Source organism: Tilletiopsis washingtonensis, assembly GCF_003144115.1.
Source record: "Tilletiopsis washingtonensis strain MCA 4186 unplaced genomic scaffold FA09scaffold_17, whole genome shotgun sequence".
Taxonomy (NCBI): domain Eukaryota; kingdom Fungi; phylum Basidiomycota; class Exobasidiomycetes; order Entylomatales; genus Tilletiopsis; species Tilletiopsis washingtonensis.
The window spans coordinates 1-25591 of record NW_020312014.1 but is presented as its reverse complement, the minus strand read 5'-3'; the positions used below and the strand labels follow the sequence as shown (position 1 = coordinate 25591).

The 25591-nt window shown below is 68.7% G+C and overlaps 11 protein-coding genes across 11 annotated transcripts; 5 read left to right on the top strand and 6 right to left on the bottom strand.

Annotated features, from left to right (window-relative positions):
- The first annotated feature begins 113 nt into the window (after window positions 1–113).
- Window positions 114–1182, top strand: FA09DRAFT_331237 (hypothetical protein). Its single transcript, XM_025742933.1, has 2 exons — window positions 114–353; window positions 528–1182. Exons 1-2 carry the CDS (start codon window positions 126–128, stop codon window positions 996–998), a joined length of 699 nt encoding a protein of 232 aa, XP_025596620.1. The 5' UTR covers window positions 114–125; the 3' UTR covers window positions 999–1182.
- Window positions 1035–1673, bottom strand: FA09DRAFT_340139 (hypothetical protein; the record flags this gene model as incomplete). Its single annotated transcript, XM_025744291.1, has 2 exons — window positions 1035–1187; window positions 1368–1673. The coding sequence occupies 2 exons, from the start codon at window positions 1671–1673 to the stop codon at window positions 1035–1037; spliced, it is 459 nt and encodes a 152-aa protein (XP_025596619.1).
- Window positions 1674–1875: 202 nt separating this feature from the next.
- On the top strand, window positions 1876–2761 carry FA09DRAFT_310501 (cytochrome c and c1 heme-lyase). Its single transcript, XM_025740632.1, has 2 exons — window positions 1876–2412; window positions 2505–2761. The coding sequence occupies exons 1-2, from the start codon at window positions 1880–1882 to the stop codon at window positions 2743–2745; spliced, it is 774 nt and encodes a 257-aa protein (XP_025596618.1). The 5' UTR covers window positions 1876–1879; the 3' UTR covers window positions 2746–2761.
- Window positions 2748–4881, bottom strand: FA09DRAFT_331235 (Indoleamine 2,3-dioxygenase). The gene is made up of 3 exons (XM_025742932.1): window positions 4554–4881; window positions 4294–4500; window positions 2748–4243 (listed from the first exon to the last, which is right to left on the bottom strand). The coding sequence occupies exons 1-3, from the start codon at window positions 4842–4844 to the stop codon at window positions 2807–2809; spliced, it is 1935 nt and encodes a 644-aa protein (XP_025596617.1). The 5' UTR covers window positions 4845–4881; the 3' UTR covers window positions 2748–2806.
- A 363-nt stretch (window positions 4882–5244) lies between these two features.
- FA09DRAFT_320914 (GroES-like protein) lies at window positions 5245–6900 on the bottom strand. The gene is made up of 7 exons (XM_025740999.1): window positions 6634–6900; window positions 6315–6579; window positions 6041–6261; window positions 5729–5984; window positions 5633–5647; window positions 5411–5572; window positions 5245–5356 (listed from the first exon to the last, which is right to left on the bottom strand). The coding sequence occupies exons 1-7, from the start codon at window positions 6750–6752 to the stop codon at window positions 5300–5302; spliced, it is 1095 nt and encodes a 364-aa protein (XP_025596616.1). The 5' UTR covers window positions 6753–6900; the 3' UTR covers window positions 5245–5299.
- Window positions 6901–7656: 756 nt separating this feature from the next.
- On the top strand, window positions 7657–8568 carry FA09DRAFT_331234 (hypothetical protein). Its single transcript, XM_025742931.1, has 2 exons — window positions 7657–8399; window positions 8451–8568. The coding sequence occupies exons 1-2, from the start codon at window positions 7678–7680 to the stop codon at window positions 8542–8544; spliced, it is 816 nt and encodes a 271-aa protein (XP_025596615.1). The 5' UTR covers window positions 7657–7677; the 3' UTR covers window positions 8545–8568.
- A 13-nt stretch (window positions 8569–8581) lies between these two features.
- On the bottom strand, window positions 8582–12523 carry FA09DRAFT_334891 (Pkinase-domain-containing protein; the record flags this gene model as incomplete). Its single annotated transcript, XM_025743748.1, has 9 exons — window positions 8582–9582; window positions 9632–9785; window positions 9835–11604; window positions 11655–11744; window positions 11797–11946; window positions 12001–12054; window positions 12108–12141; window positions 12194–12423; window positions 12476–12523. 9 exons carry the CDS (start codon window positions 12521–12523, stop codon window positions 8582–8584), a joined length of 3531 nt encoding a protein of 1176 aa, XP_025596614.1.
- A 1254-nt stretch (window positions 12524–13777) lies between these two features.
- On the top strand, window positions 13778–14955 carry FA09DRAFT_340133 (hypothetical protein; the record flags this gene model as incomplete). The annotated part of the gene is made up of 4 exons (XM_025744290.1): window positions 13778–14041; window positions 14241–14486; window positions 14541–14864; window positions 14932–14955. 4 exons carry the CDS (start codon window positions 13778–13780, stop codon window positions 14953–14955), a joined length of 858 nt encoding a protein of 285 aa, XP_025596613.1.
- A 414-nt stretch (window positions 14956–15369) lies between these two features.
- FA09DRAFT_331231 (hypothetical protein) lies at window positions 15370–18057 on the bottom strand. Its single transcript, XM_025742930.1, has 8 exons — window positions 17871–18057; window positions 17129–17636; window positions 16798–17075; window positions 16590–16742; window positions 16483–16539; window positions 16315–16432; window positions 15875–16263; window positions 15370–15822 (listed from the first exon to the last, which is right to left on the bottom strand). The coding sequence occupies exons 1-8, from the start codon at window positions 17985–17987 to the stop codon at window positions 15412–15414; spliced, it is 2031 nt and encodes a 676-aa protein (XP_025596612.1). The 5' UTR covers window positions 17988–18057; the 3' UTR covers window positions 15370–15411.
- A 698-nt stretch (window positions 18058–18755) lies between these two features.
- Window positions 18756–21805, top strand: FA09DRAFT_85866 (hypothetical protein). The gene is made up of 6 exons (XM_025745871.1): window positions 18756–18838; window positions 20227–20308; window positions 20362–21224; window positions 21274–21457; window positions 21512–21587; window positions 21639–21805. The coding sequence occupies exons 1-6, from the start codon at window positions 18820–18822 to the stop codon at window positions 21669–21671; spliced, it is 1257 nt and encodes a 418-aa protein (XP_025596611.1). The 5' UTR covers window positions 18756–18819; the 3' UTR covers window positions 21672–21805.
- On the bottom strand, window positions 21676–22733 carry FA09DRAFT_320905 (nascent polypeptide-associated complex, alpha subunit). Its single transcript, XM_025740998.1, has 5 exons — window positions 22659–22733; window positions 22404–22571; window positions 21999–22347; window positions 21939–21943; window positions 21676–21883 (listed from the first exon to the last, which is right to left on the bottom strand). Exons 1-5 carry the CDS (start codon window positions 22698–22700, stop codon window positions 21860–21862), a joined length of 588 nt encoding a protein of 195 aa, XP_025596610.1. The 5' UTR covers window positions 22701–22733; the 3' UTR covers window positions 21676–21859.
- Between the last annotated feature and the right edge of the window lie 2858 nt (window positions 22734–25591).

Genomic DNA, 25591 nt, shown 5'->3' with positions numbered 1-25591 from the left:
GTGACGCGCAGGTCCGACTACAATCCGCGCTGTGTGCGCGCCAGTTGTAGTCGGCCGCGCCTCCACACTGCTGCCCGCTCGGCTGACTGCATCCTCGCTCCGCACCATCAGCACACACCTCAGCCATGTCGCCCGTCCCCGCACCACCCACGCAGGAGCGCCCCGCCACGCCGACGCAGACGCCCGCCGGCGCCGCAGCCGCGCCCGACGAGGCCACCGCCGCGGCGCCCAGCATCGCAGAGGCCGCCACCGAGGCCGCGCACGCGACGCAGCAGGGCGACGCCGCTCAGCCGCAACGGCCGCCGGCCAGCGCCGCAGAGCTGCCGGCTGCGGCACTTGACCTGGCCGCACGGGTGAGTGCAAGAGCGTAGCTGGAGGAAAGGCGGGATGCGTCCAGGCAGTGCCTCTCGTCGTGGCTGGGTGTTGTACTGCAGGCCACGAGCTAGGGTGACCGCATTGGCTCGAGCCTCATCTGCGCACTCCACATCGTTGCTCCATGCACACGCGGCTCACACCATCGCCCACAGCTCTTCCAGATGGCACGCACAAACGACGCGCAGCTGCTCGATTACATCCGCGCCGGCGTGCCGCCCAACATGCTCAACAACCGCGGCGACTCGTTCCTCATGCTCGCCGCGTACCACGGGCACACCGACCTCGTGGCGCCGCTGCTCGAGCTCGGCGCCGACGCCAACCAGCTCAACGGGCGCGGCCAGTCGTGTGTCGCCGGCGCCGTGTTCAAAGACTTTCCCGAGGTCGTGCGCGCCCTCATCGCCGGCGGCGCCGACCCGCTCGCCGGGCAGCCCAACGCCGAGGATACGGCACGCATGTTCAACAAGCTCGACGGCGACGCCGGCTTTGCGGCGCTCTTTGCGCAGGCACCCGGCCGCGGTGCCGGCAGCACACCGGCGCCGGCGGCCGTCGAGGACCGCGAGGAGGCGCGGCGGGTGCCTGGCAGTGGGCCTGTCGGAGAGCAGCCGGCGCCTGCCAGCGGGTGATGCGCTGGGTGCGTGGCCAGGCACGTAGCAATACCATCAGACGAGCTTCTCTGTGCGTCTGACGTCGCGCCCCGAGCCTGCGGGTGGCGATGTTGGTGCGCCTAGCGGCGGCGCAATGGAGGCGGCGTAGAGGCCCATCGGGTCTTCGGCGCGCGGCTTGTGCGTTGGGAGGCCGAGCGAGCGTCGCAGCTAAACAGCAGCGGGTCAGCAAAGGTGCATGTCTGTGCGTTTGAGAAGAGCGAACACGAGCAGCACGAGCAGAAGATGTATACTGCGCATGCTCTAGAGCGAGTGTGATGGCACAGGTGCTGCCGCTATCCGTCTGCGCAAGCTCCTCGCAGCCCGCGCCTTCCCGCAGAGTGTACTCACGCCGCTGAAGACATGCTCGCGCGGGCCAAAGTCGGCGAGCAGCACGAGGTAGGCGCAGGCCGTGCCGCCGATGACGGCCGCCAGGACGTTTGCGCGGCGCTGCCACGGCGCTGGTGCCGGAGCGACGTCGCCGCCCTGCGCGTACACGGCGGGCTGAGCGACGCGGCGGAAGTAGGCGTCTCGGCGCGCTGGCGGCGCCGGCGGGTGCCGCGGCGCCGTGGGCGAGGCGAGCGACTGCGGAGCGGCCCACGGCGAGGCGCCGGGCGGCGGGCGGGGTGTGCCGCGGCGAGGCGGCGGCGTAGTCATGATGGTGCGAGGATGGTGAGGAGGGAAGGAAGGGCCCGGCGCCGCGATGCGCTGCTGCTGCCTCGGCCTTGTCTCTTGCCGTGCGGCGCGCTTCGGCCGCAAAGCCGCGCCCGCTGCGCCTACAAAAAGCTGCGCCGCGCCGCGCTGACTTCACTTGCCGCCGCTCCTCCGCCACCCGCACCCCTCATTCGCCTCACCGGCCCGCCATGTGGCCATTCGCCTCCAGCAGCAGCACGGCGCAGCCCGCAGACGAGTCGGCGTGCCCCGTCGATGCGCAGACGCGCGCCGCCTGGCTCGCCAGCAACCCGCAGGGCGCCGCCGGGCCCTCGAGCGCCGGGCCGTCGTCGCCGGGCGCCGCCGCCGTGACGCCGCAGCAGCGGCGCGACTTCCACGCGCTCTCGACGCAGCGCGAGGTCTCGTCGATCCCGCGCTTCTCGCGCGCCGGCGCGCCCGACGCCGGCGGCAGCGAGCCCGACGAGTCGCGCAACTGGGTCTACCCCTCGCCCGCGCAGTTCTTTGCCGCCATGGCGCGCAAGCAGCAGGACCCGCAGGCGCCGGACATGGACATCGTCGTGCCCATCCACAACGCCGTCAACGAGCGCGCGTGGCGCCAGATCTGCGACTGGGAGGCCGGCTGGGACGCGTCGGCGCAGGCGCGCTGCGGCGGGCCGCAGCTCGTCAGCTTCAAGAACCGGCAGACGGAGCGCACGTGGCGGGCGTGGGGGCGCGGCCTGATGGGGTGAGTGCTGGACCTATCTCGGTGGCAGCTGGGCGGACGGCGCGGTGCAGCTTGTCACGCGGTGCCACCATCCCTGCTGACGCTGAGCGCAGCTATGCGGCGCCGTTCGACCGCCACGACTGGATCATCGATCGATGCGGCACGCGCGTGCGCTACATCATCGACTTCTACTCGGGCGCGCCTGCTTCTGATCTCGCCGGCGCTGCCGCGGCTGCCGGCGGTGGCGGCGCGCCGGCGCGCTCGCCGATCAGCTTCTACCTCGACGTGCGCCCGGCGCCGGACCTCGAGGGCATCAAGATGCGCGCGCACCGCCTCTTCCTGCGGCCAAATTGAGGGCATGATCTATGTGCTGGCATTGTGTGACGTTGAGTAGTGTACAGTGGGGTGTGGGGCATCAGAGCGGCTGCGGCGAGTCGCCGGGGCCGAGCATGGCGTCGAGCGTGTTGGAGCGGCACTCCTTGAGGAAGCTCACGAGGTCCGTGCCGCCCGTGCCCTTGGGCGCGCCGGCAGCCGGCGGCGGCGTGGCAAGCGTCTCGAGCGCCGGCGCCGCGGCGGGCGCACCGGCGAACGAGGCGGGCAGGACGGCGTACTGCGCCGGCGGCGGGCGGCGGGCCTGCGAGATGATGTAGAGCGTGGCGATGCGCATGTGCTCGTCGCGCAGCTGGCGCAGCGAGACGAGCGCGGCGTCGTACGCCGCACGCAGGCCGTCCTGCTTGCCGGCCGGCGGCGTGGCCAGCGCCAGCGTGCGGATGGGGTGAGACGGCGCCGGCGGCAGCGCATCCTCGTCGTCGTCCGAGGTTCCTGACGCCGACGCGGCGTCGCTCTCGGTCGGCTCGGGCGCCGGCGGGCCGTCGGGCGAGTCGTCGAAGGAGAGGTTGCGCAGGTGTGTGAGGAAGGCGCGGTGGTGGCCCGGCATGTACAGCTGCATGCGCTCCATGAACGTGGCGTTCTGGGTCGCACCGGCCTCGGCCTCGTCGTGAGCGTCGGCGGGCGCGGCGGGCGGGCCGCGGCGGCGCAGCGGCGGCACGGGGCGGTTGACGCGCGGCTTCGTCTGCGAGTGGTCGACGTCGAGGAAGACGTCGAGCGCGTGGATGAGCGACGACTGGCCGGCGCTCGGGCCGGTGAGGCGGCGGTGCGTGCCGGGCGCATCGACGCCCTCGTAGTGCCAGCCGCCGCCGTCGGCGCCGCGGAACCAGGGGCGGATGCCCCAGTAGAACGTGGCCGGGTCGCAGTGCGCGCTCATGCTGCGCAGCAGCGCACGCAGCTCGTCGACGACGGCGGCAATGCGGCGCAGATACGCGGCAATGCGCCGGCGCGCCAGCGCGTCGGCGACGAAGGCCTCGTCGAGGCTGACGCGCATCAGCTTGAGCGCCTCGACGCCGCGCAGCTCGATGGCCAGCGAGACAAAGTAGAAGTGCTCCTCGGAGCGCGTGCCGGTGAATGTCGTGGCGATGCGCATGTTGTCCGGCGTGAGGCCGCGCGCCTCGTCGACGAGGTACCAGTTCCACAGCACCGTCGTGGCGTACGTGAGGATCGGCGGCAGGTCGAGGTGCTGCGACACGGCCACCCACGGCACGGCCAGCGGCGCCGGCACTGTCTCGGCGTACACGCCGCGCGCCTCGGCATCAGCGTCGGCGGCGTCGGCAGCATCGGCGGGCGACGGTGCGGCGCTCAGGAAGCTGCGCCACGTGCGCGGCGCCGGGCGTGCGCCGACGGCGGGTGCGGGCTGCGAGTGCAGGTAGAAGTGTGCGAGGAAGGAGAGGACTAGGTGGGCGCGGCGCGCGTGGCGCACATCGCCGAGGAGCAGCGGCGAGAGCGGCAGCACGGGCAGCTGCGCAGCGTCAGCATGGGCTCCAGTCATAGAGGTCCAGCGCGGCTCACCTCGCGGATGCTACGGCGCCACGCGCGGGCGGCACGGCGCTGCGTGGCATCGACGGCGGCGCCACCGGCGCCCTGCATGAGCGGCAGGCGCTGGGCGGCGTCGAGCAGCTCCTCCCACGCCTCGTACTCGCCGCCGAGGCGGCGCAGCGGTGCCTCGGGCGGCAGGAAGCCGCTGAGCACGTCGACGTCGAAGTCGGCTGCGGCGACCTGGTGTGACGTGAGCTCGGTGTGTACGCAGAGGCGGCCATTGCACGACTCACCGTGCTCGTGTCGGGCATGGCACCGTCGGCGGGCGCCGCACGCAGCGGCGTGGGGCCGAGCAGCGCAGCGGCGGGCATGCCGGCGGGCAGCGCCTGCGCCAGCTCGGCGAGCGGCAGCGCATGTGCCGGCAGCGGCGGCGGCGACGCCTCGCGGCGCGGCTTGAAGGCGCCCTGCTGCGCGAGGAAGTGGCTCGGCGGCACGGCCCAGTCGAGCGTCGCCGCATGGCTGGGGCCCGCGGACGACGACGACGACGACGACGACGACGACGACGATGCGGCGGCGTTGAGCATGGCAGCGGCGGAGGTGGTGGTGCGGAGGAGAGATGGGCGAAATGTGCGGCGGCCGCAGATTGCCGGACGCGCGCGGCGCTTCTTAACCTCAGCCGCCGTCCGCCGTTGGCTCGCAGGCCGCCCGTGATAATCCGGCCGCGGCGATCGGCCGCCCGCCGCGGCCGCCGCGCATGCCGCCCGCCGCCTGTTCCCACGCGCTGCAAGCCGGAGGCGCACGCCGCGGCCCGCGCGGGGGCGGGGCGGTGCGTGCTCCCACGGCAACGCCATCGCAAGCCTGCGCTGGGCAACGGCAAGCGCCTTGCAGCAGCCGGCGGAGGCCCGGTCGCTGTCTGCACGGCATGCTGCAGCAGCTCCCCCCACCGGGCTGGCAACCGGCCCCACACAAGCAGGCCACGGAGTAGGAGGTCACGCATCGCATTCGTCACGGGCCACGGCAGAAGGAGGGGCGCACTTCCCTACTGGAAGTCCATCACGAGGCGGCCCATGAGACTCTTGGACTTGTAGTGCTCGATCTGCGATTGGGCATCAGCGGAGTGCGCCGGGCGCGTCTGCGGCGCGAGGCTCACCATGTCGTTGATCTGCTCGACACGGTACGTCTTCTCGACGTACGTCTCGCACGAGTTGTCCGCGTGCAGCTTCAGCATGCTCTCGATCTCCTCGGGAGAGCAGATCAGGCGGCCACGCAGCTGCTGTTCACAGAAGTTGAGCGCAAAGCTGTCGACAAGGAACTGCACGCGGGAGAAGTCAGCGCGATGTGCCGAAGGCGAGTGGACGTGCGGGCGACGCACCGGTCCATCGGCAGGCTGCAGGGGAGGGAGAGGAGCAAGATTTGGCGGTGAGCACGCGCACAGCAGTGACAGCGGCGCAGGCGCGTCGGCACTCACGAGGCCCACGTCGACGATGATGCCGCCCTTGCGCAGGAGCTTCTGGCTCCAGAGCACGAGGTTCTTGTCCTCGGCGCAGATGACGACGCGGTCCACGCCCGCGTTCGTCTCGTGGAAGGCGCCGCCGAGCTCCTTGGCGACGCTCTCCTTGCTCTCGTCCGAGTCGATGAGGCGCGTCTCGTCGGGCTGCAGGTGCTTGGGCGCCTTCTTAAGCACTTCGAGGCCCTCCTGGCGGTTGTCGACGGCTACGACGTTGCTGCGGCGGGAAGGCGGCGTCAGCCGGAGCTGGAGACTGACCACAGCGACACTCACACCCCAAGCGCTCGCGCATATTGACAGCCAAGGTGTCCGAGACCGCCGCATCCGACGATGGCGACCCACTGGCCCTTCTTCAGGTCGGCGGCCATGAGCGCGCCGTAGACCGTAGCGCCGGCGCAGAAGAGCGGGGCGGCCGAGACAAAGTCGATCGAGTCGGGGATGCGCGTCACGACGCGGGCATCCGCCTTCATGTACTCGGAGAAGCCGCCGTCGATCTGGCAAGGCGGCGTGAGCATGTGGGGGTGGGTGGCTTGAGCGCGCGGCTCACCGTCAGGCCGAGCAGGCCCTTGATGTTCTCGCACAGCTGCTTGCCCTGGCGACAGCTCGAGCAGGCACCACAAAATCCAAACGTGTTCGTCGAGCCGACGCGGTCGCCAATCTTGATCTTGCCCTCCTTCTCCGCGTCGGGGCCGAGCTCGACCACCAGCCCAGCAGGCTCGTGGCTACCCACGAGGCCGCTGTGGGCGCCTTGAGCTTCGTAGACCCCATCACAGACTTGCAGGTCTGTGTGGCACCAGCCTGCGGCCTGAATCCTGCGATTGAGGTGTGAGCACAGCTGCGGCGATGCCGAGGCGTGTGCGGCTCACTTAATGAGGCACTCGTGGCCCTCGAGCTTGCTGGGCACGTCGATCGTCTCGCACGCCATGGGCTGCTTGAACTGCGTGATGCGCGCCGCCTTCATCTGCTTGGGAATGTCGGGCGTCATGGTGGGGTGCTTGGGGGTGGTGGTGGTGGCGAGACAAGGGCGCAGCGGCGAGGCCCAGCGCTTATGAGGTTGGCGGCGCAGCGTGGGCCGGAGGGTCGCGCCGTTGCAAACGCCTCTTGCTGCGAGCGCAAGCGGCAGTTGCGCTTCCCGTTCAGGGTGCAGCCGTCGTCATGGCAACGAGGGCAGGTGGAGCAAGGCGCGTCACTGCCGCCGCCGCGTGGCGCACGTGCCGCGCCCGCGCGGATCGTCTTGTACCGCTATACAAGGAAGGCTGCAGCGCTGGCTCCTCGCCTTTGAGAATTGCCGCTGCATGCGATGTGTCTTGCCACGCCGAGCGCTGTGCCGATTTGCCCTGACGGTTGCCGGGCGTGGTCAGCGGCGCAGGACGCCGCGCCAGATGCAGATGCGCGTGCACGGCTGTCGCGCGACAGCTCCACATCGCGCCAGGGTCCAGCGCGGTGCAGGCGTGCAGGCCGCTGTCAGCCGCCACCGCCCAGCCTCCGCCATCGCACCAACTGCTGATGCTGCAACTGCTGGCAAGGCCAAGCGACGCAGGAATGCGGAGATCGCCGAGATGCGGCGCCTGTCGGTGGCGCTGCTCCCACGTTTACGCACCCGGCACTGCCCCTCGCATCCCGTGTCCTGCCGCGGCGTCCCCAGGCTGAGACTGCGAGACGGCATGCGTGTGTGCCGAACCGTTTGTGCGCACAATCTTCTCCTGCTACTGCTCGACCCGATTGCAGAGTCCGCTGCCACCTTCACCGCTGGGCGCATCTCACTGCATCTTTGTCTGGCAGCGAAGCACGCGACGGCGGATCGCGCGCTCGGTCCCCTGACGCCCCCGCCCCGCCCCCTGAGCAGCGCGCTCGGACCTTCTTCCTGCGGCGCCAGCAGCCGTGCTTCACACCACCACACCTCTCCGAACATGCGCGTATATCTCGCCCCGCTTGCGCTCCTCGCTGCATCGTCCACCGCCGCCGCGCCCGAGTCGCTCGCCGAGGTGCGCGCCGTTTTGGCCACCATGCAGCGCGGTATCCTATACAGCACTCTGGCCCGCGCTGCGCTGCCGGTGACAGCCGACGCACGCAGCGACGAGGCAGCAGCCGTGAGGAGCGCTTTCCAGCTCAGCGGACTCGACGCGCCTGCGCCCTTTGTCGGCTCGCCGGCGTACCCCTTCATCTCGGTGGCCCGCACGCCCGCCGTGGCGCAGCGCTGGGGCGACAATCGCGGCAACAGCACCGGCGTGTCGCTCCTCGACGCCTACTACGACGAGCTCCTCAACGCCACGGCCCGCAGCCCACCAGCGCCGTTCACGAACTCGGCGCCGCTCGCCGCACACGCATCGGCGCAGCTACTGACGCTTTGCGCTGTCCGAATCTCCAAAGGCAACGACGTGGCGCTCTCAAAATTAGCCGCAGCGCCGCGAACCTTCTGTCCCCTCCTCGTCAGCCCGGCGCCCAATGCAACGGCCATCCGCGAGGCGCTCACCGTGCCGGCGCAGGAGGCCGCGGTGCTGGCGTCCGTCGGCGCCCAGGCGGCGCTGTGGAGCTCGGCAGCCAATATGTCTGCGCCGCTGGATGCGCCAAGCGTCAATGCCTCGACGCCGTCGGCTGTCGTGCCCGAGCGTGTGCAGCAGCTGTTCAGCGAGTGAGCTGCATTGCGATGCGCGCGCCACGACTACACGCTGACACTATCCAGTCATCTTATCGCGATCACCACGGATTATGAGGTCTACACGCTCCTCGCCCTGGACGACGCCACGCTGGCGGACGCCTGCGCGCAGATGCTGTAATGATGAATCGCGCCACGACAAGAGACACGCGCCGCAGCTACTCTCCCGGCGTAAAGACGCGCGTGCGCACAGCCTTGGGGTCCGTCTCGAACGACTGCAGCAGCCCATCGATGGCGGCGTTGCTCGCCGTGCGCCGCATCTTGGGCTTGAGCGCCTGCGCCGGGTCGTGGAAGCGCGCGAGGTTGTGTGCCTGCGCCGCCGACTCCTGCTGCTTCATGCCCGCCTCGGCGCGCTCGCGCGCCGCCGAGAGCGAGTACGGCGTGACGCCCGACGTGTTGGAGAGGTTGCGCCGGTGCTTGCGCGCGCTGCCCGGTGCGGGCGATGCTGCGGCGGTGCTGCCGCTGGCCAGCGGCGAGGTCGGCGTGATCGAGGGCGCGTCCGACGGCTGGCTCTGGCTGCGGCGCATCTCGCTCGACGAGGCAGAGGCGCGCTTCTCGCTCGCGCGGCTCGAGCCCTCGCCGGCGTTGGCCTGCTGGCGCGTGACGTCCTCGTCGTCGACGCCCAGCGCCTTGGCGGCGAGCTTGGCCGGCGCGTTGGCCGTCTTGGCCACGCCCTGCTTGAGGCGCCCCTCGAACTCGGACCAGTCGTCGTCGCTGCGCTCGTCGGCGGCGTTGCCGTCCATTGTGCTCGAGCCCTGGCCCATCGTCTCGGTGTCCGAGTCGGCGCCCTCGCGGTCGCCCGGCCCGGGTGTCCGGCCGGTGCGCGGCTCGACGCGCTCGCCCTTTTCGTTTTGCATGCCGGCGCGCATCTCGGCGTCGACGTCCTTGCGACTGCCCTCGCGCTGCTCGGCCTTGCGGCGGCCGCGCTTGTCGAGTGCGGTGCGCACAAAGTGCCGTGCGGACTGCAGCGCCTTGCGCGAGGCGTCGAGGAAGAGGAATGCCTGGAACACGTGCACGCAGTCCTCGTACAGCTCGTGGCGCACGGCGACGCCCGAGAGCGACGCCTTGTGTGCGAGCAGCGTGCACTCGTCGCGCAGCACCTCGGCGTCGCCGCACTGGATGAGCAGCGGCGGCAGGCCGTGCATGTCGCCGAAGAGCGCTGGGCAGGGGTCAGTAATGCGGACACAGCAAGCTGGCGCATGACTCACGGCTCGCGTACGGATGCGTGATGTACTTGTCGATGTTGTCGCCGAGATACGCGCGCACCGGGTCCATGTGGTTGCCACTGGTCATCTGCGGCAGATAGTCGAACTCGGCATTCGTCTCCCACGAGTCGCACGACATGGTCAGGTCGACCCAGGGCTGCGCGAGGCATCAGCATGTGGTCACGACGCGACGCGATGCAACTCACGCTGAACAGAATCGCGCCGGCGGGCAGGTCGTACTTGTTGTCGCGCAGGTAGTACATCAGCGCCAGCGCCAGGCCGCCGCCGGCCGAGTCGGCACCGAGCACGATGTTGCCCGGTGGGATGCCGAGGTCGTCGACGAGGCGGAACCAGGACGAGACGACGTCGTGCAGCGGGCCCGGGAACTGGCAGCCGGGCGCCAGGCGGTAGTTGATGCCAAACACGCGGCACTCGGTGTACTTGGACAGCGAGATCGTCACCGGCCGGTGCGTCACGGCCGACATGATAAAGTACGCGCCGCCGTGGATGTAGAGAATGACGCGCTCCTTGTCGCGGCTCTTGCCCGTGCGCCACTCGGCCTGCAGGCGGCGCCACGTCTGCTTGCCGACGACCCACTCGCCCGTCAGCTCGCGCTTGCCGTCCTCGGCCGCGTCGGCCTCGGCGAGCAGGCCGCGCAGGCCGCGCTTCTTGACGCGGAACGTCACGGGCGTGATGAGGCCGTCCTTGGGCACGGGCAGGAAGTTGCTGATCTCAAAGAAGTTCTGCAGGCCCGAGATCGTGGCAAACTCCGAGTAGCGCGCCGTCTCGCGGATGATGCGCGTGAAGATCGTCATCTCGAGGCCCCAGCTCTTCTTCAGCGGCCCGTACATGGCGTGCGAGGCGATTGCGCTGCCAATCGAGATGCCCTGGTTGAAGAGAAAGGGCACGTAGCGCCACGCCTTGGACAGGCTCATGCCCTCGGGCTGCGTGAGCGGCGCGTGCGGGTCGACGCGCGCCGACGACGGCAGCGCGCTCGACTTGTACTGGTCGAGCAGCGCGTCGAGCGTCGACTCCTTGGTCGGCGCGGCGCTGGCCTGCTTGGCGGCACTGCTGCGGCCCGATGGCTTGAGGGTCGTGTCGGACAGGCCCGATGCGGACCGCGCAGGACTGTCCGGCGCGCCGCCCTGCTTGCCAGCCTCTGCGTCCTCCACTGGCCGGCCCAGCGAGTTGCCGGCCGGGTTCTCGCCGTGAGACGTGGCCTCGGCAGCGGCTGCGGCAGCACTCGTGCCGCCGCCGCCGCTGCCGCGCGTCGGTGCTGTGCCACCCATGATGCACAGCTCGACGTCCATGCGCGACGGCGCGCGCTGCCCGTGACTGCGCTTCTCGTCCAGCAGCGACGAGTCGCGCGACGGCTCGGGCGTCAGCGTCTTTGACGACGCCTTGTCGATGAGCATCTGCGCGTCGCGCGCCTGCTCCGCCGTCGCGTGCGGGTTGACGACGGCCTGGCCCTCGGTGTTGATGTCGATGGCAGTGGCGACGCGCAGCAGGCTGTGCAGCTTCTCGGGATGCATGTCCGGGTGCGAGTGCTGCTGCCGCAGCGTGTGCAGCTTGCGCAGGTACGCCACCGTCTCGACGGCCGTGACGGCGCGGCCGAACTTCTGCTTCGACGTCGAGTGCCGCTTGGCGACCTCCTTGAGGCAGGCGCCGCGGTGCTCGTCGGGCGTGTCGTGCGAAATCGTAGGCAGGTTGCTGAGCCACGGATGTTGCAGCGCCTGCGCGGCCGTGAGGCGCTGCTCGGCGGGGCAGAGGCAGCGCAGGATGAAGTCCCTGGCGCCCTGCGAGATGTCGCTCCAGTACTGCTCTTCGAACTCGACGTGCATGCCGATGATCTGCTGGAACAGCGACGGCTGGTCCTCGCCGTAGAAAGGCGTGTAGCCGGCGAGCAGGCAGTAGGCAATGACGCCGGCGCTCCAAATGTCGACCGGCGGGCCGTAGCCCTTGCCGAGCAGCACCTCCTACGAGCGGGGTCAGCGCGGCGAGTCTGCGGTGCGGCGTCGACACTCACGGGCGCAACGTATTGCGGGCTTCCGCAGGCCGTCATCAGCAGGCCCTCGTCGGGAATGAAACGCGACAGGCCAAAGTCGGAGATGACAATCTGCACGGCCGAGGTCAGCGCGATCAGAGGATACGCAGCGGCCAGCACCCACGTCAGACGGCTCGCCGGCGTCGCGCAGCAGGATGTTCTCGGGCTTGAGGTCGCGGTGGATGATGTCGTGGGCGTGCAGGTACGCCACGCCCTGGAATATTTGCCGTACAATGTGCCGTGCGTCGAGCTCGTTGTAGTGCACCTTCTCGACCTGGAGGGAGGGGCTGTCAGTGCGGCCAGCGGCGGGCGGCCTTGCAGCACGCACCAGCCGGTCGAAGAGCTCGCCGCCGCGGCAGAGATCCGTCACGATGAAGACTCCCTGCGACGGCCTCGTCAGTGCCGGACATGCAGGAGCCTAGCAACGTCACGCACCTCCTTCGTCTCGTAGAGGTCCCACATCTTGATGCTGCAGCAGGTCTCAGCTCCGCACGCGGGCACCTACGACCACTGCGACTCACACGTGCGCCTCCTCCACCTTGCCCAGGATGGCAATCTCCTCCTCGAGCATCTTCTCGTTGCTGTCCTTCAACGGGCGCTTGGCGATGATCTTGAGCGCGCGCTCTGTGCCCGTGGCGCGCTCGACGCACGCCTTGACGACGGCAAAGCTGCCCTGGCCCAGCACGCGCGGCAGCACCGTGTACTTCTTTGACAGCGCTGCAGGCAGCAGCGGCGTGCCATCTTCCTCAGTCTGAACAGCACTGTTAGCGCTGCGCAGCGACTACATGCCAGCGCCCACTCACATCCTTGAACCAGCTGCGGAATGCGCTGTGCAGGTTGTGGCCGACCATGTTGAGGCGGTCGCGCGTGCGCGGCGTGCGCGGCGGCTTGAAGCGCGGCGACGGCGGCTGCGAGGAGGCGGGCGTCCGGGTGGAAGGCGAGCACGGCGCAGACGGCCCAGCAGCAGCGGCAGCGACGACGAGCAGCGGACGCCGGAGCTGCGAGAGGCGTGCGGCGAGACGCGACGAGCTGGACGCGCCGGCGAGCGGCGAGGAGTCGGGCATGGGTCAGCGTGGGGCGTGCGTGGTGGTGGTAGCGGTGGGGTTGACACGCGTCGGTGCGCGATCGTCTCTCGTAACCATCCGGCCCCTGAGGTGCCGCGGTGGGAGCACTTTGTGCGAGAAGCACACGCCGCAGGGTGCGTACCGCCAATCAGCGCGCCCAGTCGCGTCACAGCGCTGGCCAGCCGAGGAGCAAGCTCGCCGGGAGCGAGGTGATCATGGCAGGCTGAGCACCGCAGTGGCCGCTACGGTGCGGCTGCGGCGGTGCAAGCCGCGCAGCCATGTTCTGGCCCGAGGCGGTGCAGCGAGGCAGAGGCGTGGCACGGCGACTCACCTGAGCACGCGCTGTGAAGAACGGAAGGGCGCGCTGCGAGAGCGGCGGCGCAGAGTCTACGTGTGACGGCCGCGAGTGTGTGCCGAGTGCTGTTGCAGGTGGTGGTGTGAAGCTGGCCGAGGAGGCGGAGCGGTGCGGGGAAGCTGGTGCTGGAGCGGGCCAGCAGGCGCGCCGGCGTCGTCAGCAGCGCGGCGCTGGCGCGTGGCTTGGGCATGCCGCGGCGCGTGCGCCGTGCCGATCATCACGGCGCGGCGAGGGCGAGGCGCGAGGGTCCGCCGCCAGCTCAACCGCACCCCGCCTCCTCGGCCCCCCTCGCCGCCGTTGCGCGCCGCTGTTCCCGCGTTCCCCGCACTCGCACGCCGCAGCAAAGCTCGGCAGCGGGCGCAGCGGGTGCCGCCATCGCCAGAGCCGCGCGCCCGCGGCATTCGTCGGGGTGCGCCGCTAGATGCGTGTTGCGACGCGGCCGCGGGGGCGGCAGCCTCCTCCACACGCCTCGCTTGCCCGCGCTGGCGTGAAAGGGCGCGGCGAGATGCGCTGGCTGCTGTTCCCACGCTGCTCCGCCGGATCAAGCGTCAGCGAGGCGGCTGCGCTGCTTCGACTTGCCTCGCCTCCACGCTCCTCACCGCACCGCATCGCATCGCCCCATCCACTCCACGGCTCGCTGGGCGCGGCGTGCCAGCAGCACTGCGCACGGCGCCGCACTGGCACCCATGGCACAGCAGCCGGCCGCCACGGCGCCCGCCGCCGGCTCCACGTCGCCACGCAGGCCGCCGCCGCCGGCCGCCGACGAGGCCGACTGCTGCCTCATCTGCCTGCAGGCGCTGCCGCCGATTCCAGGCACGCATGCGCCGACGCTGCACCGCCGCAGCAGCCCGACGGCGCCGGCGTCGCTCGACCGTGTCGTGCTGCCGGCCTGCTCGCACGCCCTCTTCTGCCTGCCGTGCATCGTGACGTGGCGCGACGTCAGCGCTCGTGTGAGTGGCAGCAGGCGGCGGCTCGGCAGCGCAGTGGAGTGGCGACGGCGACTTCTGGCGAGACGCTGTAGAGGGCGCGGGCCCGGGGCTTGCGCACAGTCTGGCACCTGGCGGCGAGCTGAGCACGGCCCGCCGCGGCTGGCCGGCGCCTGGCATGCGCCCTAGGTGGCCTCTTGCTGACTCTCGCTGGTGGACACAGTGTCCGCTGTGCTCTGTTCCGCTGGGGCCGTATGTGCTGCACAACCTGCATGCTACGCCGTCGGGCAGCCGCTATGCCTTTGCTGCACCACCCGCACCGGCGCATGCTGGGCTGTCGGGGGCGCCGCTCTTGCCGCCGCGCCGTCCGCGCTTCGGCGCTCCGGTGCCGCGTCGCAGCGTTGAGGAGGCCTGGGACCTGCAGGTGCGGGAGCGGCGCAGCGCGTACGTCGACGATCGCTGGGCGCTGGTGAGTGGCTCCAGCGCGCAGCATGATGTGCTGCCGGCTGACCGCGGACCACAGCACGTCGGCTCGAATCGCGCGAGCGGCTACTCTGCCACGGCGTCGCCGAGTGCCATTGCGCAAAGCAGTGCAGCGCAGGCACGCCTCTCCGCCTTTCTGCACCGCGAGCTCTATGCGCTGCCGCTCGGCGGCGGCACTGCGACGGGCCTCGATGTGCCCTTCCTGCGGGCCTACATTGCCGCACTCGCACGCACCGTCTCGCTGCGCTCCGACGAGGCTGTGCGTCTGCTGCATGCCTTTCTGCAGCCGCACACCGAGCACTTTCTGCACGAGCTCGACTGCTACATGCGCAGCAACCGCGGCCTGCGCGAGTGGGACCGCAGCGTAAGCTACCTGCCGCTCGGCTCGCCAGCGCCTGGCAACAAGCGGCGCCGCTCGCGCGAAGCGCCAGCGCGTCGGACACGGCGTCAAGTAGACGCGTGCACGCCAGCGAGTGCAGCTGTAGCTCCCACAGCGGCGGTTGGGCTGTCGGCATCTGAGCAAGAGCCTCCGTCTGCTGCGCCACCGCCAGCGGTCGTCACTGCTCTTGCGGATGCGCCAGCTGCTGTGCAAGCGCCGCCCACGCGAGCGCAGATCGCGCTGCAGCGAGCGGCCCTTCTCCAAAGGCTCGACGTCGAGCGTGCTGCCCTAGCAGAGCGTGCTGCAGAGTCCAAGGGTCCGTCGGTGGCGTCTTTGCCCGAAGGACAGCCTGCGCAGAGCAGCGAGGAGTCGGAGGCACGTCTGCGCGCTCTGGCTCGCGAGGCAAGACTGCGGCTCATGCTCCGTCGAAGCAGGCCCGGAGGACTCGGTGCGACCTGACCTGAATAGCCTCGACCACTCCCGCAGCGCCACGCTTCCCTGTATTACTAGATTAGATTGCACACGTCACGCGTCACCCCGGCAGATGGCTGACGACAAAGGCGTCGAGGTCTGTGCGCATCTCCTCGACGGTGAGCAGCTCGAGCGTCTTGTTGAGACGCGTCAGCTGCTCCTTCTCCCAGTCGGCGAGCAGCGTCGCGGCGTCCATCTTGACGTCGCTGCGCTCCGTCTTGCGCAGCAGCGCCTCCTGTCGCCGCGCCTCTTCGCGCCGCCGCTGCGCCAGGCGCGCTTGCGTCTTGTACAGGTGGTCGAGCAGCCAGGCGCGCGACTTGGCCTCGTCGACGTACCACAGGAAGAACATGCGCTGCGGGTTCGAGCGGTCGGCCGACTTGGGCACCTCCTGCATCGAGATGAGCGAGGCGGCAAAGAGACGCGCGCAGACGTCGCGCGTGTCGTTGACCGAGAGCAGCGCCACCTTTGCGATCTGCGCGTGGTGTCAGTCAGAGAACACGAGATGCTGCTGTGTGGCTACGCACGTGCTTCTCCTCCAGCTTGCCCATAGTCATGAGGATGCTCATGATGCGCGTGGCTGCGGAGCTGAACTGGTTCTCGACGACGTTGCGCAGCAGCGCCCGCTTGAGGCTGCGTGCGATGTTGGCGTACTCGATGGTGAACGTCTGCGGCGCACGCGAGCCGCCGGCGCTGATCGTCGTGCCGCTGCCGACGGGGGCGAGGAAGCGCGTGGACTGTGCCTCGGGCGACACGTTGTCCACCGCAGACAGGACGCCGGCGTACTCGGCCAGCAGCTCGAAGCGCGAGGGCCCCGAGCCTGATGAGCCCGACGAGCGCAGGTAGTCCTTGTCGAAGCCTTTTGACAGCGAGATGGAGCCCAGATGGGTGCTCAGCAGGGTGTTGGATACGATGCCTGCGACGATGGTCAGCGAGAAACATGCACAGCTCGCGCATCATGCCTCACCTGACGTCTCGTTGCGGGCGCTAGGCCGTTCCGAGCGCGCCTCGCCCGCAGAGACCATGAGGCGCAGCACGTCGGCAAAGTTCTTGTTGTACTTGCCCTCGACGGCCTTGTAAATGACCTGTGCACGGAGTCAGTGTGCGCTGATGCGCGGCACGACGCTGCACGCACCTCGTCGCGAATGTGCACGTCGAAGCGGTCGTAGTGGACCAGCAGGAAGACGTTTGGCTGGGAGAAGGAGTGAGCGCTGCTCCGAGCGACGGGCCCGGCAGACTTACATCGATCTCGAGTCCTTCCAGGACCTCGTCGTCCTCGGCACCCGCCAGCGAGACAGGCGCCTCCTTGGCCTTGCCATTCTCACCCTTTTGCTTCTTGGACGACGCAGCAGCGGCGCCCTTTTTCTTGGAGCCCTGCTTGGCCGCCTTGCGTTTCTGCGGCAGAGCCCGGGTCAGGGGAATAGCTTGCGCAGCCAGCAACGTTACGCACCAACAGGCCAAGCCGGCCGCTGCCGCCCTGCAGCACGCCGCCGGCGTCCATGGTGCCGCCCTCCCACTGCGCGCGCTCCTCGTCGGCCAGCGTCAGCGCGACGCGCTCCTTGATCTCCTTGAGCTGCTTGGGCGTCTTGATGTTTCGGTCGCCCTTGACCTCGTTGAGCTCGTACGAGATTTCCTTGTCGCGCGGGTTGCTCGTCTGGCTCACGACCGACGGCCGCAGGTAGGCCTTGTAGAGCAGCGTGCGTAGCAATTGCGCGACCGACGCAGAGCCTGTGGGCTGCGCGTCAGGCAGCAGGTCGATCGCTCGCGCACGCGACACTCACGCTTCGCATCGCCATCGCCCAGCCGCTCGATCACGTCGCTGGCCTGCAGACGGCCGTTCTGCAGGATCAGGCGGACCACGTCGCGCGCCTCACTGCCGCCGACAGCCTCGGCGATGTCGACGTAGCGGCCAAGGCGTACCCGCGGCAGGATCGCGTCGGCATTCATCTCGAACCACTCGGTACCTGCCCCGGCGTCGTCGTCGTTGTCGTCGTCGAGGATCATGCCGTCGGCGTCGAGGCGCACGTGCCAGCAAAGACCGTGCTGCACGAGGATGAGCAGCGTCTGCTGCACGAGACGCCGACTCTTCAGCGGCGACGCTGCGGCCGAGGCGGCGGCCGCCACTGCAGCGGCAGCAGCAGACGCAGCAATGTCCACCGAGCCCGAGCCGGCCGAGATCTTGTCGCTGGCAGACAGGCCGGCGGCGGCGGCGGCGCTCGACGTGGCGAGGAAGCGCATGAGCTCGCGCAGCGAGAGGCGGCCGCGCTGCAGCAGCACCGAGGCGACGCGCTGAGGCAGAGCCAGTGTCAGCAAGACGCAAATGAGCGCAACGGCTGCGGCGGATGCGAGGGATGCGCAAACACGGCCGAGCATGTTTAGCACGGCGCGCCCAGCCCCTGCTTCGCCTGCAGCAACGCCAGTCCGAGCAGGGGACGATACATCCCAGCCATCCGCAGTATGGACTCCATGACAGCGCCCGCATCTACACCACTCCAAGCGCTCCGTGCTTCTTCGCCGACTCACCGCCGCGGTGGGCCCGAAGTGGTCGAGCACGATGCTGTGGCAGAGGCGCAGCTTCTCGCGGCTGTGCGCCGCAGCGCCTCGGCGCGGCACGGGCGCAGCGGCGGCGGCGGCGGACATGGCGCCGTGCGGCTCGGTGAGCGGCGAGCGAGGCGCGGGTGCGAGGTGCAGCGACGAGCAGCGAGGAGGGGCGTGATGGAGGAGAGGCAGGCCAGACAACGCGCCTCCACGAGGAAGCACGCGAAGCAGCAAGCAAGCGTAACGCGCCGCGCCGAAATATCGTCGGCGCATGCCGGCCGAGATCGCCGCGCTGCCCACGCCACAACGCCAAGCCTGCTGCCTCGCAGCATGCAGCAAACAGCCTGACTGCCGTGATCAGCAATGCCATCGCATGCTGGAGTAGACCGGCTGAGGAGCGCCACATATGCCGGGTGAGCGCTTGCCTGGCGTGGCGCTCGCTGCTGCGATGCTGCCGAGGGCGAGCGGATGCGGCGCGGCGGCGTGCGTACCCCGCCGGCGCGCGCTGCTCCCACGCGATGCGCCGTCAGGGTGCAGCCGCGATAAGGCTCCGCCGGCGGAGCATGGCACTGCGCTCCATCTGTGCGGCGAGCGAGGCCATCAGAGGTGCTGAAACTGCGATGTGGCAGCTGCTTGTGCGATGGCTGTCGAGCCGGAGGCAGGTGGCGCCGCAGAGGTGCGCGAATGCTGAGGCGGCGGCGTGTGTGGCCATCGGATCAGCACGCGACCGGCCAGGGGCGATGCGGTGATGCAGATGGCGGCGCGCGGCTGCTGCGCTGCCTGCGTGCCGCGCTGCGGGGGCCAAGCACGGCGCTTGTGTGGAGTGCTGCGCGTGTCTCGTGCTGCGCCCGCCTCGCCCTCTCACCACCACCTCGCCCGCCGGCACACCCGCTCTCACACCCGCTCCACTCGCACACCTCAGGCGCACGCCGCCATGGCTGCGCAGCCGCCGCGCCGCAGTGCCGCCAGCGCCAGCGCAAGCACGAGCACCAGCGCCGCCGCCAGCCTCGCCGGCAGCAGCGCCCTCGCCGCCCTCGCCGCCACGCGCGCCGACCCCTACGCCCGCACCGGCCACGGCCGCGAGGGCTTCCTCGCCGCCGCACACGCACGCAGCGGCAGCAGCGGCAGCGCCGTCTCGTCGCCCGCCGCGTCCGACGGCCTGCCCTCGCCCTCGGCCTCGCTGCGCGCGCCGCCGGGCGCCGCGTCGCTGATGGGCGCCAGCCGCTACGGCCTCGCCTCGGCGCGCGGCCGCGAGCGCAGCAGCCGCCCGCACGCGCGCGACGCGCCCGGTGCCATCGGCGAGATGGCCGACGAGGACGACGACGAGGCCGACGACGACGGCGACCTCTGGCGCCACGACCGCCGCGCCGCCGGCCTGCTGGCGCCCGACGACGGCGACGCCACGCCCGCCGCGTCGCGCATCGGCGGCTTCCGTGCCGTCGACGAGGAGGACCCGTTCGTCGGGCACGCCAGCGTCGACGATGCGCGCGCTGTGCCGCCGCCGCACGCCGCACGCACCACGCCCAGCGCGCCCGGGCGCGCCGCCTACGCGCAGGGCTGGCTGGCGCACGCCGCCTCGTCGACCACCGGCAGCTCGAGCGGCGACGACGAGGCGCGGCCGCCGTCTGCCGCACGCACTCCGCGCTCGGCAGCGCAGCGTCAGGCAGCGGCACTCGCTGCGGCGCCCGCCGACGGCGACATCTTTCGGCGGCCGTCGGACTCGGATGACGACCAGCCGCCGCGCCAGGCCTCGCGTCCGCGCGCCTATGCCTCGTCTGTCTCGTCGCCCACCTCGTCGCGTTCGGCGTCGCCCGTCGGCGCCCGTTGCGCTGAGAATGAGACGCTCCTCTCTTCCGCCGAGGGCTCCACGCTGCCACTGCCGCCGGGTGCGTTCACCGGGCGCACAACCCGGCAGGGCATCGACGACGTCTATGCGTACCCGCACCCGCCGGCACACAGCGGCTGGACGCCGTGGGCGCCTGGCAACGCCGTCGCGTGGCGCGAGTGGAAGGACAAGGGCGCGCTGGCGGCGTGGGCACTCGTGCTGCTCGCTACGGTGCTCATCGGCGGTGTTGCAGCGCTCGGAGCACAGGTGCGTGGTGATGTGTGCGATGCGATGCGTGAGCTCACGTCTGTCTGCAGTCGCCTGGCCGGCCAGCCTCGCCGGCGGTGCGGCCGTCGCCGTACTGGACGCTGACGCGCTCGGTGCCGGTGCTCTTTATGCTCACGCTCATCTCGGTCGCCGCCGGCGCCGGCAACCTGCTGCTGCTGCGGCACATCTCGCGGCTGGGCGGCCGCACCGTGCTGCGCGCCAGCCTGCTTGTCACGCCCACGGCGCTGGCGCTCGGCTGGGCCTGGGCGTTCGCCGGCAGCTTCGTGTACGACGACGAGGCGTGGAGCGGCGGCGACTGGTCTACGACGGGGTGAGTCCGCTTTGAGCATTGACAGCTCATACCTTGCTCACGCGCTGTCACAGCCTCCGCGTGCTCTCGTTCCTGCCGCTCATCGGTGCTGCACTCTTCGTGCGCGCCGTCTGGGTCCGTCGCGCATCGTTGGCGCGCACTCTCGCTGTGCTGGAGCTGGCGGCTCGCATCATTGCGGCGCACCCTGCGCTGCTTATCCTCAGTCTCGCGCAGCTCGGCGTCTTTCTGCTGCTCTCCATTCCGCTTCTGTCGATCTTTGCGCGCCTCTTCCTCCTCGGCCACTTTGGCGTCAAGCACGGCGAGAGCCAGGAGTGGATCACCAACGCCGGCGCGCGCTGGCTGGCGTGGGCCACGCTCGGCGCGTGGCTGTGGACGTGGAGCGCCATGCGCGGCGTGCTGCGGGTGACCGTCGCCGGCACCGTGTCGCACTGGTTTTTCCACGGCGACGGCTCGAAGCGGGCCGCCGAGGCGCGCTCCACGGCCGTCGACTCGGAGTACGAGGCGGGTGAGGACTCGCTGCCGGGGCCCGCGCCGGGCGACTGGCTCGGCACGCAGGACCCGTCGCCGCTCGAGCCGACGCAGCTCGAGATTGTGCGTGCGTCCTTCTCGCGCGCGACGGGCCCGGCGCTCGGCACTATCTGCGCCGCGGCGCTGGCGCTCGCCATCGCCCGTGTGGGCATGCTCATTGCGGGCCTCGCACGCCGCACAAGCCGAGCGATCTCACACCCGCGCACGCCCGACTTTTTGCAGCCGCTTGCTGCCGGCGCTGCGCTGCTGGCAGGCCTCAGCGCCGTGCTCAGCGGCATCTCGGACTTTGCGCTGATCTACGTCGGCGTCACGGGCGAGGGCTTCGCCGCTGCAACACGCCGCTCGGCACGCCTAGTGCGTGGCCGTGCGGTCAAGAGCGTCATGGACGGTAAGTGCGGGCCTGACGTGCGCTCGAGCGCCTGCTGACGCCCCGGCAGGCCTCATCATCCACCTCCTGCTCGACCTCATGACGCTCGCCCTGTCGTTCCTCGCGGGCGTGGCCGGCTTTCTCTTCAGCGCCCACAACCTGCATGTGCCTGCCGACGCGCCGCTCGTCGGTCTGCTTTGCGCGCTCGTGCCGTACTGGACGCTGCGGCTGTGCAGCGATGTGCTCGGCAATGCGTGAGTGCCGGCGGCAGCTGCACGCCGCCCTGGCTGATGCCCTTTTTCCCGCAGCGCCGATACGCTCTTTCTCTGCTACTCCATCGACGAGGCGGGCGGCGAGGAGCACTGCAAGGAGGCTGCCGACGCCGTGAGTCCGCCCGGCGAGCATGACCCGCACCCAGCTCATCCTTCTGCGCAGTTCAAGAATGCCGACGAGACGCTCCCGTTCTGACGCGCCTCTGTCGATTCCCTGCTCCGGCCTGTCTGTCCCAATCTATACCTTGCGCATCGAGTCGCCTGCAGACGTGTTGGATCGACTGCTTTTATTCCGGAGCGGCGCGGGTGTGCCGCGAGGCGGTGCCGAGGCCGTTCCGATTGAGAGCAGGCAGCATGCGCCGGCCTGCGAGGTGATGCGCGCATCTACGAGGCGTTCATGATGGCGTTCTGCGGGAAGCGTGTCAGTTGCGCGACGCAGTGCAGGCTCAGCTCTGCAGCTCACGATGACTGCAGGCGCAAGAGGTCAGCACGCGCAGGGCCACCGCCAGCACGCTCCACTCACGGTCGCCGTTGGTCTCCTTGAGCGCCTTGACGGCCTTGCGGCGCGAGCACGACACCTGCTGCATGACCAGGTCGATGTCCTTGGCGTCGACGCCCGTCTCGTCGATCTCGCCGTCGCTCTCTTCCTCCTTCTCCTCCTTCTCCTTGCCGGCACCGGCGCTCTGCGCCTGGCTCGCGGCGAAGCTGTCGGCGAGCAGCTTGTCCTGCTGCGCCTCCTGCTGCGCGATCTGCGCGGCCTGCGCCTGCTGCGCGGCCATGCTCTGGTCCTCCGACTTGGCCTCGCCAAAGACGATGTACACGTCGGCCGAGGCGGACTTGTACACCTCGGGCGTCGAGATCACGTAGAGGTGCTGCGAGAGGGTGAGTGGGCGGGCGACAGGACCGGCCGCTCCGGCAGCGCACTCACGCCGCGGGGCCGGCGCATCGTCACGCGCGTGATGCCCTGCACCTTCTTGAGGCCGATGTTCTGCAGGCTCTTGCGCGCCTTGCGCTCCGGCTTGCTCGTGACGTGCTCGCCGATGGTGACGTCGCCGCCGGTGGCGCCGGACGCCTCGACGTCGGACTCGACCTGCAGCTGTGGGCAGGGCGCAGTGCGGCAGAGGGAGACACACACGTCAGCACAGCGGCGCACGCGCGCGCGGCAGCGCAGGCAGGCACGCACGTCCTGCACGTCGTCGGCGATCTCTTCGATGGAGGCAGACATGGCGGTGTGGGTGAGTGTGGTGGGGTGGGGTGACGGTCGGGACTGATGCTGGAGCGTGCGCGGCGTGTGCGGCGACGACGCAGGCAAGCGCCGCGGCGGGCCAAGCGGCGCACGGCGGAGCAGCCGCCGCCGCGTCTGCATCGGCACCGCACCGTCACATCAGCCCCGCCCCGCGCGCTGCCACATCGCTTGCACCTCGGCAGCACCTGTTCAGCGTTGGCTCCTTCACACACAGCCTGAGCACCAGCCGTTCAGCGCCTTGGCGGAGCCGTGAGGGGCAGGGCCTGTCGGGGGCTCGGCCGGGAGCGACGCTGCCGCTTCTTCGCGCACCTTCGCACGGCGCTGCGCTCGCGCGTGCGACTGCCGCGTTCCGTGCGCTGGGCGGCGGTCTCGTGAGCTGGGCGCGCAAAGCGCGGCGCTCCAGAATGTTCTGCAACTGGGGGCGGGGCTGGCGCACAGATCCAGCTGCCAAAGCATGCAATGCACTCACAAGCTTGAGAGGCCAGAGCTGCTTACCTCCCATCTTGGACTTGCAGTTAGCCAGGGCAGACTTTGCCTCAAGCACATGCTTGATCAGCAAACACGTCAGGATACAGCCTCTTCTGGCACTTGAGATGGTAGCAGTGCTGTTCAGTTTGTTCTTGACTGTCACTGCAGGGGTTGCCTGCCAGCTTGTTGGCCCTGATTGCATTGTCAAAGTGGACCCAGCAGCAGCACAGATACACAGCCTGCATCACATGCATGCTCTGGCTATTGCTGTATGCAGCCATGGTGTCTGCAAGGCCGGCATGCATAGGTACGCAGCTAAAGGCATTGCACCTAGCTGCCATCAGCATATAGCAGCTCTGCAGCAGCAGAAGCTGCGCTCACCTGCTCCAGAGCCACTGCAGCAGACCCCTCACCTTGTCTATCTGCTCATAGGACACGGGTTTATCACCCCTTGCCCTGATGCAATCCACAGTGCTGCTCCTGCTCAGGCACTTTGGGAAGAAAGAGTGGAGAGGATGAGCGCCTCTTCCCTCAACATAGCAACAGCACCAACGCAGGCAAGGCTGACTTGCAGTTGCTCTGGCTCATCAGCAGCGCCTCCATTACCACAACACAGCCAATGCTCAAGGACATGGCCGCCAAGGCGGCCAATGCGTGCTATGCCAAGCTGCTCAACCCAATTTGCCTTGGTGAGGAAGCCAAAGCTTGTCATGCCAAGCAACTGCCAAAGCCTGCACTTGTCCCTTGCCCCCACTCCACCCCCAATTGCCTTGGCATGCAGGCAGAAACTGCCTACAAGTGGGCTCTCACTCCAGCTTGTAACCTGCACAACATCAACAAGGCACATGACAAGTGCACAATGTTTGAGCTGGCAGGCGTGCCTGATGGACGCATTGATGCGTGAGTGCATGCATCCAGCAAAGCCAACAGCATTTCTCCCTTGCTTGGCTGCCACATCTGCGCCACCCCATCTGACCTATGTTACTGGCCTTGTATATGCATTTACATCAGCCTGAGCAGCATCCAGGAACTACACTGCTCTCATTTTGGCAAGCTGGCTGCCTGCTGAACAAAGAGCTGCTTGACACCACCACAAGCGTCACCAGCATTGCCAACAAAGTTCAGCTGGGTTGTGCCCTCTGAGCAGCAGCTACTCTTGTCACAGCATGCGGTAGGAGGCTGCAATCTCCCCCTTGGAGGCACAATACACACACACACAAACACAATAATTGCAAGGGGAGCCGGAGCAAAGCATGCCTATCAGCGCCTTGATATTGTTGGGCTGGTCTTTTATGACTCAACACATGCAAGGAGGCGTGTTGTTGACAGTGCTGGATGCAAGAGGTGCAACACCCAACAGGCACAAGGCATTGTAGATTATGCTGGCCAGGTGCCAGCGGCGCTGCAAGGTGCGCAGCAGATTTTGATTTGTGGTGCAGCAGCCTTGGCCAGACGCACTGCGCTGTGCTGACATGACAGGCTGTGTCATGCTTGCGCTGCGCCTGCTTGTTGCACAAGCTGCTTGCTCTTGAGTGCAAAGGCACATGTGTTCTCAAATAGGACATGCACCTTCTGGCCCTCCATCAGCATTTGATGAGCAAGCTCCTTCATCTTGGCTGCAACCTTGAATCAAGCAATCTTGGTCTCAAGTTGAGTGTTCTTGGTGTTCCTGAGAGAGAGGTGGCCGCAGAGCATCAGCAGTGCTTTTACATTGTGATCATCTTGGAAAACTCACCGCATGACCTTGGAGATGTGCACGCAAGAAGGTCTGGCTGGTCTGACTATTTGAGAGGTTGTCAGCAACAAATGATCTGTTTGAGCAGCACACTGTCCACAATGTGGCCAGTGCACCAAAGCCAGTCCTGCAGCTTATTGGACATCCTGCACAATCAACTTGTACCTGTTTGCATCACACCAGGGCTGTACTGTCAGCAGGGCTTGCATTGTTGGGCCATTGCCCAACTGCCTGGTGCAGCTACCAGCGCTGCCTGCATGAGCGCATTAGAGCAGCAGCAGCATGACTGGCCTGCTACTGAGCGGCACTAGGCTGCAGAGCCATTCTGCAGTGTGCGCACTTGAGCAGCATTGGCCATCCAACACGTTGTGGCAAGGGCCCAATGGTCTGTGCGTTGGGAGCCCTCAAGGTGTGATGCATTGCAAGCGGGTACAAGTTGGTGGTGCAGGACATCTACCCTACATGCATCTGTTATCTCAAGGCACTTGAGCGCCAGTATAGGAGGGGTTTCAGCATTCCAGCTTGGGGCAAGTAGAACAGACTGACTGAGCGCTGAGGGTTAGGGTTACGAGGGGTTAGGGTTAGGGTTAGGGTTAGGGTTAGGGTTAGGGTTAGGGTTAGGGTTAGGGTTAGGGTTAGGGTTAGGGTTAGGGTTAGGGTTAGGGTT

What these genes read in the sequence shown, in the direction of transcription:
- FA09DRAFT_310501 (XM_025740632.1), top strand. Translation starts at nt 1,880, where the DNA reads ATGTGGCCATTCGCCTCCAGCAGCAGCACGGCGCAGCCCGCAGACGAG. An exon ending in TGGGGGCGCGGCCTGATGGG is followed by an intron (nt 2,413 to 2,504) that starts GTGAGTGCTGGA and finishes CGCTGAGCGCAG; the next exon opens with CTATGCGGCGCCGTTCGACC.
- FA09DRAFT_320905 (XM_025740998.1), bottom strand. Translation starts at nt 22,700, where the DNA reads ATGTCTGCCTCCATCGAAGAGATCGCCGACGACGTGCAGGAC. An exon ending in TCGCCGACGACGTGCAGGAC is followed by an intron (nt 22,572 to 22,658) that starts GTGCGTGCCTGC and finishes CCCTGCCCACAG; the next exon opens with CTGCAGGTCGAGTCCGACGT. An exon ending in CGATGCGCCGGCCCCGCGGC is followed by an intron (nt 22,348 to 22,403) that starts GTGAGTGCGCTG and finishes ACCCTCTCGCAG; the next exon opens with CACCTCTACGTGATCTCGAC.
- FA09DRAFT_331231 (XM_025742930.1), bottom strand. Translation starts at nt 17,987, where the DNA reads ATGTCCGCCGCCGCCGCCGCTGCGCCCGTGCCGCGCCGAGGCGCTGCG. An exon ending in GGGCGATGGCGATGCGAAGC is followed by an intron (nt 17,076 to 17,128) that starts GTGAGTGTCGCG and finishes CGCAGCCCACAG; the next exon opens with GCTCTGCGTCGGTCGCGCAA. An exon ending in CGCCCGCAACGAGACGTCAG is followed by an intron (nt 16,264 to 16,314) that starts GTGAGGCATGAT and finishes CCATCGTCGCAG; the next exon opens with GCATCGTATCCAACACCCTG.
- FA09DRAFT_320914 (XM_025740999.1), bottom strand. Translation starts at nt 6,752, where the DNA reads ATGACGCCCGACATTCCCAAGCAGATGAAGGCGGCGCGCATCACGCAG. An exon ending in GGCCACGAGTGCCTCATTAA is followed by an intron (nt 6,580 to 6,633) that starts GTGAGCCGCACA and finishes CCTCAATCGCAG; the next exon opens with GATTCAGGCCGCAGGCTGGT. An exon ending in TCGAGCAGATCAACGACATG is followed by an intron (nt 5,357 to 5,410) that starts GTGAGCCTCGCG and finishes GCCCAATCGCAG; the next exon opens with ATCGAGCACTACAAGTCCAA.
- FA09DRAFT_331235 (XM_025742932.1), bottom strand. Translation starts at nt 4,844, where the DNA reads ATGCTCAACGCCGCCGCATCGTCGTCGTCGTCGTCGTCGTCGTCGTCG. An exon ending in CCATGCCCGACACGAGCACG is followed by an intron (nt 4,501 to 4,553) that starts GTGAGTCGTGCA and finishes ACGTCACACCAG; the next exon opens with GTCGCCGCAGCCGACTTCGA. An exon ending in GGCGCCGTAGCATCCGCGAG is followed by an intron (nt 4,244 to 4,293) that starts GTGAGCCGCGCT and finishes GACGCTGCGCAG; the next exon opens with CTGCCCGTGCTGCCGCTCTC.
- FA09DRAFT_85866 (XM_025745871.1), top strand. An exon ending in GGTCAAGAGCGTCATGGACG is followed by an intron (nt 21,225 to 21,273) that starts GTAAGTGCGGGC and finishes ACGCCCCGGCAG; the next exon opens with GCCTCATCATCCACCTCCTG. An exon ending in AGCGATGTGCTCGGCAATGC is followed by an intron (nt 21,458 to 21,511) that starts GTGAGTGCCGGC and finishes TTTTTCCCGCAG; the next exon opens with CGCCGATACGCTCTTTCTCT.
- FA09DRAFT_331237 (XM_025742933.1), top strand. Translation starts at nt 126, where the DNA reads ATGTCGCCCGTCCCCGCACCACCCACGCAGGAGCGCCCCGCCACGCCG. An exon ending in CACTTGACCTGGCCGCACGG is followed by an intron (nt 354 to 527) that starts GTGAGTGCAAGA and finishes CATCGCCCACAG; the next exon opens with CTCTTCCAGATGGCACGCAC.
- FA09DRAFT_331234 (XM_025742931.1), top strand. Translation starts at nt 7,678, where the DNA reads ATGCGCGTATATCTCGCCCCGCTTGCGCTCCTCGCTGCATCGTCCACC. An exon ending in GTGCAGCAGCTGTTCAGCGA is followed by an intron (nt 8,400 to 8,450) that starts GTGAGCTGCATT and finishes GACACTATCCAG; the next exon opens with TCATCTTATCGCGATCACCA.